The sequence below is a fragment of the Monodelphis domestica genome, chromosome 6, assembly GCF_027887165.1.
Source record: "Monodelphis domestica isolate mMonDom1 chromosome 6, mMonDom1.pri, whole genome shotgun sequence".
Lineage (NCBI taxonomy): Eukaryota > Metazoa > Chordata > Mammalia > Didelphimorphia > Didelphidae > Monodelphis > Monodelphis domestica.
The window spans coordinates 250,746,473-250,758,676 of record NC_077232.1 but is presented as its reverse complement, the minus strand read 5'-3'; the positions used below and the strand labels follow the sequence as shown (position 1 = coordinate 250,758,676).

At 38.0% G+C, this 12,204-nt stretch overlaps 1 protein-coding gene across 6 annotated transcripts in view; it reads left to right on the top strand.

Annotated features, from left to right (window-relative positions):
- Positions 1 to 12,204, top strand: part of SEC24B (SEC24 homolog B, COPII coat complex component) — a 92,808-nt gene that overhangs the window by 51,082 nt on the left and 29,522 nt on the right. For 3 of the 6 annotated variants that reach the window (XM_056803095.1, XM_056803093.1, XM_056803091.1), the window contains 3 exons: positions 3,581 to 3,762; positions 6,890 to 7,074; positions 10,162 to 10,264. In XM_056803095.1, coding sequence (XP_056659073.1) covers positions 3,581 to 3,762; positions 6,890 to 7,074; positions 10,162 to 10,264 — 470 coding nt within the window. Of the gene's footprint in view, positions 1 to 3,580; positions 3,763 to 6,886; positions 7,075 to 10,161; positions 10,265 to 12,204 lie in introns of all 6 variants that reach the window. The other 3 variants (XM_056803094.1, XM_056803092.1, XM_056803090.1) reach the window with 1 other exon arrangement.

Here is a 12,204-nt window from a genome sequence, read left to right as displayed (position 1 = left end):
CTTTACTGCCCAGGTGCTAAGAATGGTTTTTATATTTTTAAATATAATAAATCTATCTTAAAGTGTTTAAAAAAAAACATCCTTAGCTCTCAGACTGTACAAAAAAAGCCTTGGTCCCAAATATGGCATTCTAGTCTACAAAAAATGAAATTATCTTTTCAACAGAAGAAAATTTTATTGACATTTCTATTATTTACTTTCATTTATAATTTTGAACAACATAGACTGGTATCTCTTAAGAGCCCTAAAGCAATTTCATCACATTATTGCTTTGTAAAAGATGTGGTGCTTTAGCATTTTTGCTAATAATTGCTAATTTTGCTAATTGCTAATTATTTTGCTAATAATTGCTAAAATGCTAATAAAAAATGCCAATAAAAATTGGCATTTTTACCGCCTCACAAGATAACGTTCAAAAAACTGATCTTATAGTAACCCCCTTTCCCTTTTTCTAGGCCTTTGTTCTCCCTCAAAAAATATTCTCTTTGAAAATAATTTCAGTTCTTGGTCCTTTCTTTCTTCACATAGGATACAATGTCCATTATGCCCCTGCCTGGCTTAAGACAATCTTGGAGAAGGGTTTTGGATCTAAGATGTTCAAACAGGCCTTCTAACAATTTCAGGCAAATCAGTAGCCAGTGTTGACTTTTTTCTTTTTTTAAAAAAGAATGAAAACAGACAGACATGTTTTCCATAAAAGTTGCCCCTTACACAGAAAAATGAGAGATGGATGTGTAAGCTGATAACTACATAGCTAATTCCTGTTTACTTGGCTCATCATAGGCCAATGTCACTTCAAGGTTTGAACACCAGAAGTTCTAAGAGGTACAGGAAATGGTACAGGTGCCCAGCTCTTCATATTATGGGAAACAGTAGGGGAATTGAAGCCAGTTTACCAAAATTGCTTTTAAGTTTATTTTGTTTTTTTCGGAACTCATAATTTTTCGAGATGCAAAATTATATCCTTGCAGGAACTTGCGTTTGACAAAGAATTAGTCTTATATAAAATAAAGAATCTTATTCCCTCTAAATTTTTCCTTCGTCCTCATTCTTTCTATCTTTTTGTCATCTGAAGACATAGTCTCTGGCTACTCTTTCTAAAGTTGATTGCACTTCTACATCTAACTGGTCAAGTTGGGGGAATTGGAATACTCTTTGCTCCCCAATTGCTACTTCCATGTTCTTTCTCTTTATCTCCATCATTCAGTAACTTCTCCTCCCTCAAAGTTAATTCAGTTCATATCTACCACCCAATCAAAATTCTGCCCCCTGCTGTCTGTTTACCTCCAGGACACTTTCCTTCTTTCCTCAATGAGTTTAGGGACTGACTTGCAGTCTTTCTCTTTTTCCCAACTCCTGCCCCCATTCTGGGGAACTTGAATGTGATTGATACTGCCTCCAAGTTACCTTTCCTCCTAGTTCCTCTATCTATTCATTTCATATGTTCTGTTCTACCTTACCTCAGCTACCCTCAGAGATGATCACAGCCTTAATCTTGACCATCTTTGAAATGAGAGTATTGGATTAGATGGCCTCTTGTGATCTCTTTCACCATTCAGACAATGATCCAATGCTTTCATAAAACTGTACTGCCTGGTCCCACTAATCCATCTATGCCTTCCTAATTGACTATCTCACTCAACACAATAGCTTTTCCAAACCTTTTCATTTGTCCTCAAACCTATCACAGTTCTCCTCCCTCTACCCTCTTAGTTAAGAACATTGCTTCATATTTCACTGGAAAAAATGAGGCCATTTGCTTAGCTCTCTCTTCTCCCCTTTTCTTCATCTCATATCAGTAAGGTACAATCTGCCATTATCCTTTGTTTCACCCCTGTCTCACACAAGATCCCATTCTATCCCATCATCTCCAAAAGATCCTTTGCAACTCTCCCTTTCTTGCTTCAAGTTTCCCTGTTTCCTAACTGCTTCCTTATTGCTTACAAACATGCCCGTATCTATCTTTAAAAAAAAAAAAAGTCCACCTTGCTAGCTATCATACCATATATCTCTAAATTCCTTAAGAAGCCTGTCTATACTTTTTTTTCCTTACTCAAAACTACGTTCTGGCTGAAACTGCTGTCTCCAATTACCAATAGTAACCTTTTTTTTTTAGCATTAACTTCTTGTTTGATTTTATATGAGCCATGGTGCCCCCAAAAAAAGCAAGAAAAAGGGGGCAGCTGGGTGGCTCAGTGGATTGAGAGCCAGGCCTAGAGATGGGAGGTCCTAGGTTCAAATCTGACCCCAGACACTTCCCAGCTGTGTGACCCTGGGCAAGTCACTTGACCCCCATTGTCTAGCCCTTACCACTCTTCTGCCTTGGAACCAATACACAGTATTGACTCCAAGATGGAAGGTAAGGGTTAAAAAAAAAAGGCAAGAAAAATAAAGAAAGGGAAAAATATGCTTTAATCTAGAATTCATCGGTTCTCTCTGGAAGTGGATTTTTTCATCCTGAGTCCCCCGGAATTGTCCTATATCATTGTATTGATCTGTGTAGCTAAGTTTTTCACTGTTGTTTATCATTACAATATTGAAGTTACTCTGTACAATGTTCTCCTGGTTCTGCTCACTTTATTTTGTATCAGTTCAGTCTTCCCAGGTTTTTCTGGAAACCATCCTGTTGGTCATTTCTTATAGCATGGCAGTATTATCACTATCATATGCCATAAATTGTTCATCCATTTCTCGGCTGATAGACATCCATCTTATCAGTTTCCAATTCTTTGCCACCATAAAAAGAGTTGCTATAAATACTATTGTACATAGGAGTCCTTATTCTTCTTTCTTTTATCTCAGTATTGGCCTGTTCTATTGTTTAACTTTGGTCCTAGTTCCAAAACGGCTGAAACACAGTTCCAATAAGAGTATATCAGTGGGCAGCATTTGTCATTTTTGCCAATCTGATGAGTATGAGATAGAACCTGACTTTCTCAAACCTGCATTTTTCCTATGGCTATTAATAGCTTATATTTCTTCCTTTTTGAGAAATGCCTGCTCATATCATTTAACTGTTTGCCTGTTTAGAGAATGGCCCTTTCAGTCATCCCACAACTATTCCCAGATTCCCTTCTCTACAGGTAATGATCACTTGACCTTGACAGCCCTCCAGGCTGTCTTGTCACCTTCTGTTCACCTCCCTGGATTTGAATGATCTGTTCTCTCATACTGTCAGCTTCCTTCTTAGTGGGATTGTTCATGAATATAGTCTTAAGTTCATATAAAGGTACATTGTAGACTTATACCTAAATAGTATGTTCCAACCCTGTCATTTTACAGATGAGAAAATTGGGGCTGAGAGTTTCATTGGCATGCCAGCAATGATAAAGGTCATAAGTAAAGTCAAGATTCTGCCTGAGGCCCTGATTCCAAATTCTTTGCTCTTTATACATCTCCTTTCCAGTATACCATGGTGGCTCTATATGCTTTGACTCTATTTTCAGGGAAGTATGGTGGGACAGAGATCAGCAATTTTAGTAAAAAACAAAAATCAAGGATGCCATTGACTAAAAGGAGGGACTAGATAGTTTTGAATTTTGTTTCCAACATGCTAAATGTGTACTTCTCTCTTTGTTAGATGCTCTTTCTTCATCGACCAGCAGTCCAGCGCCTGCTCCCTCCATCCCTCAGGCAACAAAACCCACTAAGCCCTTTGGCTATGGGTATCCAACTCTTCAGCCTGGTTATCAGAATGTAGCACTGAGTTCTGGAGCACAACCTAGTAACCCAACATACTCTGGATTCCAGCAATATGCCCAGGTGTGTGTGGGGGAGAGGGGGGGGGGCATTGATGAGCTTTTTTGAGTGAACTGCTTCTCAGAATTACTCTCCTCATAGAAGTCCAGGTCTTATACAGCCTCTCATGATTGTACTTTATCTGGCTGAGGGAAAGAGGAGAATTCTCTGTTATTTTGCTTTTTACATGGTGTATTCCCCAAACTATTTTACCAAAGCCTAGTTAGTAAGAAAATGGCATAGTACTATTTAGATTTTTGTGCTAGTAAATGTCAGAAAATAATTGTTGGAAATTGTTTCTACATGTAATTGAAAAAAAAAAGAAAGGAATAGACCTATTTTAAAAAAGGTATTTGTGCTAATGCTGCTATTGTTATTTGAACTCCTCCTTCCTCTCCCCAGTTGTAATTAGCCATTGCCACACTTATTGTAGCCTAGTCTGACACCAACACCATCTCAGTTTCACAACACACAAAGGAGAGCATCTTTAAAAGTGACTGAGAATAACAGCTCTCATTAGGACTGTAAATTAAAGCTTTATATAAAGCACTTTCCTCAACAACCATGTGAGAAAGTCATTACAAGTATTCTTTTTTTCTCTTTTACGGATGAAGAAACTGAGTTTCATAGAATTTGTAATTTGTCTAGATTCACACAGCTAGTAAGTGTCTGCTGGAATTTAATTGAACTTTGGTCTTCTGCCTCCCAAGTTTGTTTGTTTTTTATTACACTGAGGAAAATAACTTCAGTAAAGCAGAATTTCCCCAAGATGACAAAAGGCTTTCTTTTTGGAATCAAAAGCCTCTGCTCAGCCTTCCTTCAAGAATATTTTTAGCCCTCAAAGAGACTAAGAGTAAAAATTAGATGGTTGGCACTTTGGTTAAAGGCTTTTAACTCACAAAAGACTTCAGCTTTCTTGGGAAAGTGCAAAATTGGGGGGACAGGGAAGGCAACCACTGGGGGGAAAACACAAACATTAATACTTATCAAAACAGCAATGATGACAATGATGGTGGTAGCTGACATTTTAGGATTTGAAATCATTATTCATTTAAATCTTATAATCCTATGAAGTAGGAAACATAGGTATTAGTATTGTAAGATTAAAAATGCATGAATACTCAAAGTATTTAAATTTAAAGTATTAATAACAAAGTGAGAGAGAAAGGGATTCTTTCAGTCCAGTGACCAGAGCAAAGAGCCAGAAACCCACAAGCCTGCCACACTCGAACCAAAGCAAAAAAGCCCCACAGTGTGGGTTTTAGCAAATTTATAAACAAATCCACACCAGGGCGCAACACAGGGGCACAAGACAAAGGAACCCTTGGAAGAGTAAAGAATGCTGGGAAATGAAGTCCCCAGGATACAGATTTTTAAAACACACAGTATCGCTGATCTATAGATTAAAAAACAGAGGCTCAAGTTAATTCATGGGTACTAGTGGTAGTCTCTCGGTGACCGAGAATGACTATAATTCATGGATATACCCAACCAGTAAGTGTCAGGAGTGAGATTTGAACCCAAATCTTCCAACTCTAAGTTTAGTGCTCTGTTCATTACTCCTGCCTCTCTTCTCTGTAGGCACCAAGATTTCCTTGAGCTCCACTTAACTATATTTCTGGTGTTCATCAGTTCAGATAAAAGTTTGGCTTGATAAACTGGTTTTATTTGGTTGTTTTGTTTGCTAGAACCAATAAATCTTACTTGGGGCCATATATCGTTTTTCCCTCTGCCTTAAGAAGGAGACACTAAATGTGGGGGCTGGGGAGAAACCAACTCTTTTTATTGTTCTGGTTGGAGGAGACTTAAGTAATGGGTGTTGGATTGAAGGAGTAAGATATTGGAAAGCACACACTGTCCCCTTCCCACCATAGTTCTAAGAGTAAAAAGAAAATTCATCTTCTCTATCTCATTACATTCCTCAGTGACTCTAATCCTTTCAGAATAGATTGAGGGCAGGATCTCCGAGGAGGGGAGGTAGCTTGAAGGAACAATTGGACAGATTTCTGTTGTAGTCAAAAGATGAGATTCTGCTGGATGACAAGTGACAAAGTATTTGGCCCTTTTAGCCCACGGGACATTTTATCCAATACCAACCCAGGATTCATTGTTTACATCCTCTAACCCTGTCAATGAGTGGTCTGAGATACTTATCTTTGTTAGAAAGATGGCAAAATTCTGTGCCACCTTATTTTTAAAATTTACTTATCATTCAATCAATCCTTACCTTCTGTCTTAGAATCAATACTAAATGTTAGTTCCAAGGCAGAAGCCTGGTAAGGGCTAGGCAGTTGAGGTTAAGTGACTTGGCCAGGGTCACCCAGCTCAGAAGCATATGAGGTCAGAGATGGACCTCCCATTTCCAGGTGTTGGCTCTCTTATCCACCAAGCCTCTTAACAACCTCAGACCTTATTTTTTGACAGCACTTCAAAACCACCTCTCACCTAGATGTCAGTTGTGAGTATCTTTACTACCTATATTAATCATTCCAAAAGATTAGAATTTCACTAACCTAGTTTTTCTAGAAGCCTGTGTTTTCAAAAGTCTTTTTTTACTATAATCTGCTTGGTTGCAAATTTTATGGCAAAAATTGAAATGCCATTAATAGTAAAGCTTGCTGTGAAACCCATTGAAGGATTATAAAGTTTTTTAAAGTAAATTCTTAGTAATGCCTTTTGTTCTTCCATTGTTGCAGTTTCTCCCATCACCCTTCTCACCTTCCAGAAAGCCATCTCAAATAATTACTTTTTAAAGAACATTTTGAAAACCAACCAAAAAATTATTTTGAAAAAATCTGGAAAGCTATATAAAGTCCCATACCTGTATACCTCTTACTCCTGCAATGAAGTAGGCAGAAATTCTTCTATTATCTCTCCTTTGGAGTAAGTAGGAAGTCTTAATTTCTTCTTGATAGTCATTAATTGGACACAGCCTTCTAATAAAAAGACCTATGAGTTTCTTAGTCAGTTTTTTGTTGTTGTTGTTAACCTTTGAAACAGAGAGAAAGCATGTGTAGACAAGCCAGCATGGGGTTATTTACTTATTAGTGTATCACATTCTTCTTTTATAGATATAGGGGAACAAACTCAGACCCCGCTTGGAATAATGGTTTACATTTTTGTTGATAATGCTCTTACTGTTTTTCAGCAGTATCCTGGTATGCATCAGTTGTCATCCAGTCTAAGCGGATTAAGTCTCCAGCATTCCTCTCAGCAACCAGAAAGTCTGAGACCAGTGAACCTCACTCAAGATAGGAATATTCTGCCTGGGACTCCTGTTCAAGCTCCTGTACCTAACTTGAATTCAGACCTCAAAAAATTAAATTGTAATCCTGAGTAGGTATATGTTCAGTAATCTTTTAATGTGTCATTGTGTGATCCAAAGGTTTTTTATGTTGGTATTAAAAAAAGTTAAAGTGGAATGGAATTTTTGTTGATTTCGAGATAGTACTTAAGGAAGGTTTCCCATGTTAAATTAGCATGGAAATTAAAGGTGGAAGACACAAAATTTAGTCCTTCAATTCCTGAGCCACTTTATTTTCAGAAGTTTCTCTACAATCAGCACATTTTTTCATGTGGGGGATAATTTTTGTTTTATTTGGAGATAATTCTATCACTTTCTAAGTCTCACTAAGGAAACTTTTCCTAATTCACTACCTAAGTTAATAATCATTTCTTTTTCTCCTTTTCATCCTTTTTCCCCCCAATGGAAAGAGCGCTGGACTTGGAGTCAGCAAACTCAGCTCTAATACTTGCTAGCTGTGTGACTGTGGAAAGTCACTTAAGCTCCTTGAGCTTCAGTTTCCTTGTCTATAAATTGGGGGTGATAATATTTGTACGACCTACCTCCCAGGTCGTTGTGGAGAAAGTGCTTTGTATACCTTAAAGCACTATATAAATGTGAGTTGTCAGTAGTAGTAGTTCTGCTAAAACTGTAATCTTGATAACAATTCCTTCCTCTCTCCTTTTAGTAAGATACATCTATTCATTTAGCACATTTTTATGTAGGCCCAAGAAGCAGTTTAGGCAGAAGGTTTGGCCCTCAACACTCTTTGTGTTCATCTGGGGAAATAGAAAAAACAAACCCCAAAATGATTGCTCCATCTTGTACCTGAATTCTGGTTTCCTTTCTGCTGCATTCTTTCAGGTAGGGACCTAATTAGGAACCTTCATCTGGCCTACTACCATAATCTCATTGCATCTCCCACTTCAACGGTAATCACGATGGTAGACATTCTGGAATGCTGTACATTTTATTTAAGCTTTGTGACATTCCTGCTGAAGTGCTCCCATTGTTTCACCCCCTTTCTATTTAGGAAATTGAAGCTCAGTCTAGGACTTAACCCAGTTCACATAGCTAGTAAGTTGTAAAGCCAAAACTCCAGTTAGTTGGTCTCTGATTCTGCTCCTCCATATGAATCAGACTTTGGGCCTGCCTCCAAGCTGGGACCTCCTAAGCAGAGCATCCACTATACCTTCTCACTTCTCCCTGTCCTTGTCATAAATGCCCTGCAGCTCCTCAGGTGTCCTTCACCAGAGTTCATTTATTCTTGCAGTTCAATTTCTTCCATCCAAAAGGAAACTCTGGTTTCTCTAAATAGAAAAAGACTCTTATTACTTATCTTTTCCTTAAGAATCAGTATCTTACCTTTAAGTATTTTCCTTGAACTTTTCCCAATTTCCAATTTTCATTTGTTTCATTCCTGCTATCATAGCTGCCATTCATCTTCACTGAGTATTATTTGGGTTTTTTTAGCACCCTCCCCTTTTTCCTAGCTTGGTGCACTGCTTTTATTTCCTCATCCCTAATTGAGTTTCCTTCCTGTCATTTTCAAGGCCTAGAAGTGATGCCCACAGTGGGTATGCATTTCATGCCATTCTCAGAGCCTTCCCCAGGGAATTTTCTGCTACCCATGGCTGTCCTAACCCCAAGGTCAGGTGTCTGTCAGCCAGAGACTCCCAGAACACCCAGGCTGTGTGCAGGTTCTCCCTGTTGAAAAGTAGGGAAGCCCAAATGTCTAGGTATCACCTTTCCTCTCACAATCAGAGATTTAAATTGCCTCTGTCCCTGTTCTCTCCCATCCTCCTCATGAGCCCAGAGCATTCCCTGAAAGGCCACTCTTAGAGTCTCCATATTCCTTCTCTAAGCCTCAGCTTATCACTACCCTCTTCCTTTGTTCTCCTGAAGAATTGAGTTATTACTGAGGGCTGTTCTTTCTCTTGATCAAGGAAATAGACACTAGTCAGCCCTTCTGTCACACTTGAGTGAGCCCCTCCAGAGCTGGGGTTACCAAGGTAGGCTGCTGAGTCGTTAGCAGGGTTGGACCTACTCAGAATTATGAAATAGTAAAATTTGCCTTTGGGTCCTCCCATTTCCTCTTATTAAAGAAAGATTTGATAAAGCTTAAATCTTCCCTAAGACTTTGGGGGCATCCTGCATAAATCTTGGGACTCAAATGGACCTTAGAATTTGTGGTTGATTTATATTCATTTTACCATATAAATATTCTTCATAGAAATTGGTCATTGTATATTTGGGGAAGATGGCTGGCCACATATCTGAAATATGTAATTTTTGCCTGGCTGTGAAAGCTTTACCCATCACCTGCCTTAGTATATGATAGTTATTTAGCACCTTAGTAATTCTGTGCAAAGTTAGAAAATTACTGATTTGTGTTCTTTGCTGGTTTTATTCCTGATGTAATTGCTTGGGTCATTAGAAGTTATCATTTTTTTTTAAATGGTTAGCATAAGGAAAAAAGTGAGTTTAAATCTGAGGGATGAGCCTAATGGGAAATGAGCAGAACTTTGCTAGACTTTGGCTTTAACATATTCGATAGAGGAGTTATATTAAGACAATAATATAGGCCTAGGATTTTATTCTTAAGTGAATTTGATGAAACATTTAAGGCTGACTCTACTAAGGGAATTTTAGTTAAGTATTTCCACTTTCATCTATATGAACATTTTATGACTCATAATGGAACAAATATGAAGCCAAGGGAGAAAATTTTCTAGTAAGTTTAGATATTCAAGGGATAACGTTGATCCTTTGATGAGACATTATTCTGGTTGCTGTGAGAGGAACCTGTATGCATGAGGAGTCACATGTAAGTCTTATTAACAAATAGCATGGGGAAGTGGGGTTAAGATAACTAGCCCTCAGTGACAAAAATAGGAACAGAAAATATTTCTTAAGGTTAAATTCCCTCCATGCGAGCTTCTGAGAACTTTCAATTCCTCCTTTTTTTACAGTTTTTGAATTGTTTTGTGTTTTTGAAGTGATCAAGACATACAATGGTTTCTCTGTAATCTGTAGAAATGTTCTTAACTGCTGTGATTGTTTACAAATTAATCTCCATCTGCTTTGGCATATTTGAGCCTGATAGGTTAAACATGATATTCTTTTCCTTTGTTTTTCAGTTCATTTCGGTGTACTCTGACAAATATTCCACAGACTCAAGCTTTATTGAATAAAGCTAAGCTTCCTTTAGGGTTATTGTTGCACCCCTTCAGAGATCTCACGGTAAAGTGTCCTTTTTACATTCTGTTCTTGATGTAGGAAAAAATGCATGCTTATGTATAGTTTGAATATTTTTCTTTATTTTTGTTGTCTCTAACATATAAGAGCAAACTACTCTAGTTCATCAGAATTCACTTCAGCAAACATTTACTAAATATCTACTGTGTGCAGGCAAAATATGCAGAGACCTCAAGGATATTCCGTTTTAATTCCTATTCTTATAGAGCTATAGTCTGATTGTGGGATATGATGTGCAGTAACTATTATACAAAATCATGTGGGTCCATGCATAAAAGAATTTCCAAATAACTTGCTAGATAACACCCAGAATGGGGAATATTATTATAACCAGAAGGAACAAGGAAGATTAGAGGAAATGGCTTTTGAATAAGACTTTAAAGCAAACTTGCAGCTCATGGGCCACAGACTAAGAATGGTTTTTATATTTCTAAAGAGGGCCATCCAGAAATAGACTGTAGTTTGTGGACCCTTCCCTATAGTAAGAATTTATTAGATTGGGTATTCAAATGAGAGGTGATGCCATTTGCTTGATAAAAGACCTAGAAGCATAAAAGCATGGGAGTGGAAAAGGAGCATGGCAAGTGAGATGGGCTCTCCCCGTAGGTGGGGCTGACCAATCTAAGATAGTGAAGAAAGGTGAGCAGTGTCCAATTTTGGAAAACCTTAACTAAGGAGTTTTAAAGCAGTGATATGGCCAAGACTGTACACAGAATCTCTGTGTACATTAATTAACTAGTAATTAAACCAAGAAGGATGAATTGGAAGTGGGAATGGAGAAAGGTAGATTTAACAAGTGGAATTTGAGGGTCTAGAACTTGGGAGAGGGGCTAAGGATGGAAGTATGTCTCTAAATTAAATTGGAAAACACTTTGTCCTTTTAATATATGTGTATTGAATACCTATAGTTTGCTAGCTTCTGATTAGTAGTGGCTTATATTTATAGAGAGCTTTAAAGAAGCCATGTAGATTAGTGGAAACAGTAGTGGTCTGGAATTCAAGGATTTGTGTGGTCTTAGCAAGTCATTTAGCCTCCCATGGCTGCAGTTTTCTGATCCATAACAATGAGATAATTAACAAGATGGCAGCTGAAGTTCCTTCCTGTTCTAGACCTGTGACCCTATGATCTATGATTTACCAAGCACTACACATTTTTGCTCTTCATTCACCACCCTCTGACATAGGGAGGTCAGTTTACTCATCAGTATCATGAACAACCCTATCTTAAGAGATGAGCAAGGTTCAGATCTGGCCTCTATACTTCCTAGCTGGGCAAGTCATTTAACCTCCACTGTCTAACTCTTGATATTCTTCTGTCTAGAAGTCATACTAAAGATACTATGGTGGTTTTTGGGGTTGGTTGGTTTGTTTGTTTGTTTTAAGAGAGAGGTGAGAAAACCATGGCATTAACACAGCTTTGTCTCAGGTATCAACTTTAATAAATAACATGGTTCTGGAACATTAATCCATTTACTCTGTCCTCCAAATCCAAAGCTCTTTCCATTAAGCAACACTGACCCCTCAAGTTGATTCAGAGGATTCATAGTCCCTGCCCCAAGGAAACTTAAGAACCTAGGTAGGGGTGGGGGTGGGGCATAGAATTTAACATAAGCAAGGTATGGAAGTGCATAAAATAGATTCAGAATTCTGCAGGAGTTGGCAGGAAAGAAAGATAAATTATGTGTCCAAGTCACTTTACAATTATCTCATTTGATCTTCACAACAACCCTGGGATTTAGGTGCTGTGATTATTCTCATTTTACAGATGAGTAAACTGAGAGTAAGTCTCACACAGGATCACATAGCTGGTGTCTGAGGATGGATTTGAAATATATAGTCACATGAATATTACACGCCTTGTTTGATTATGTAGGAATAAACCATTAAAAATGTCCCATAACTGAAGGGGGGAGGAATAATATGAT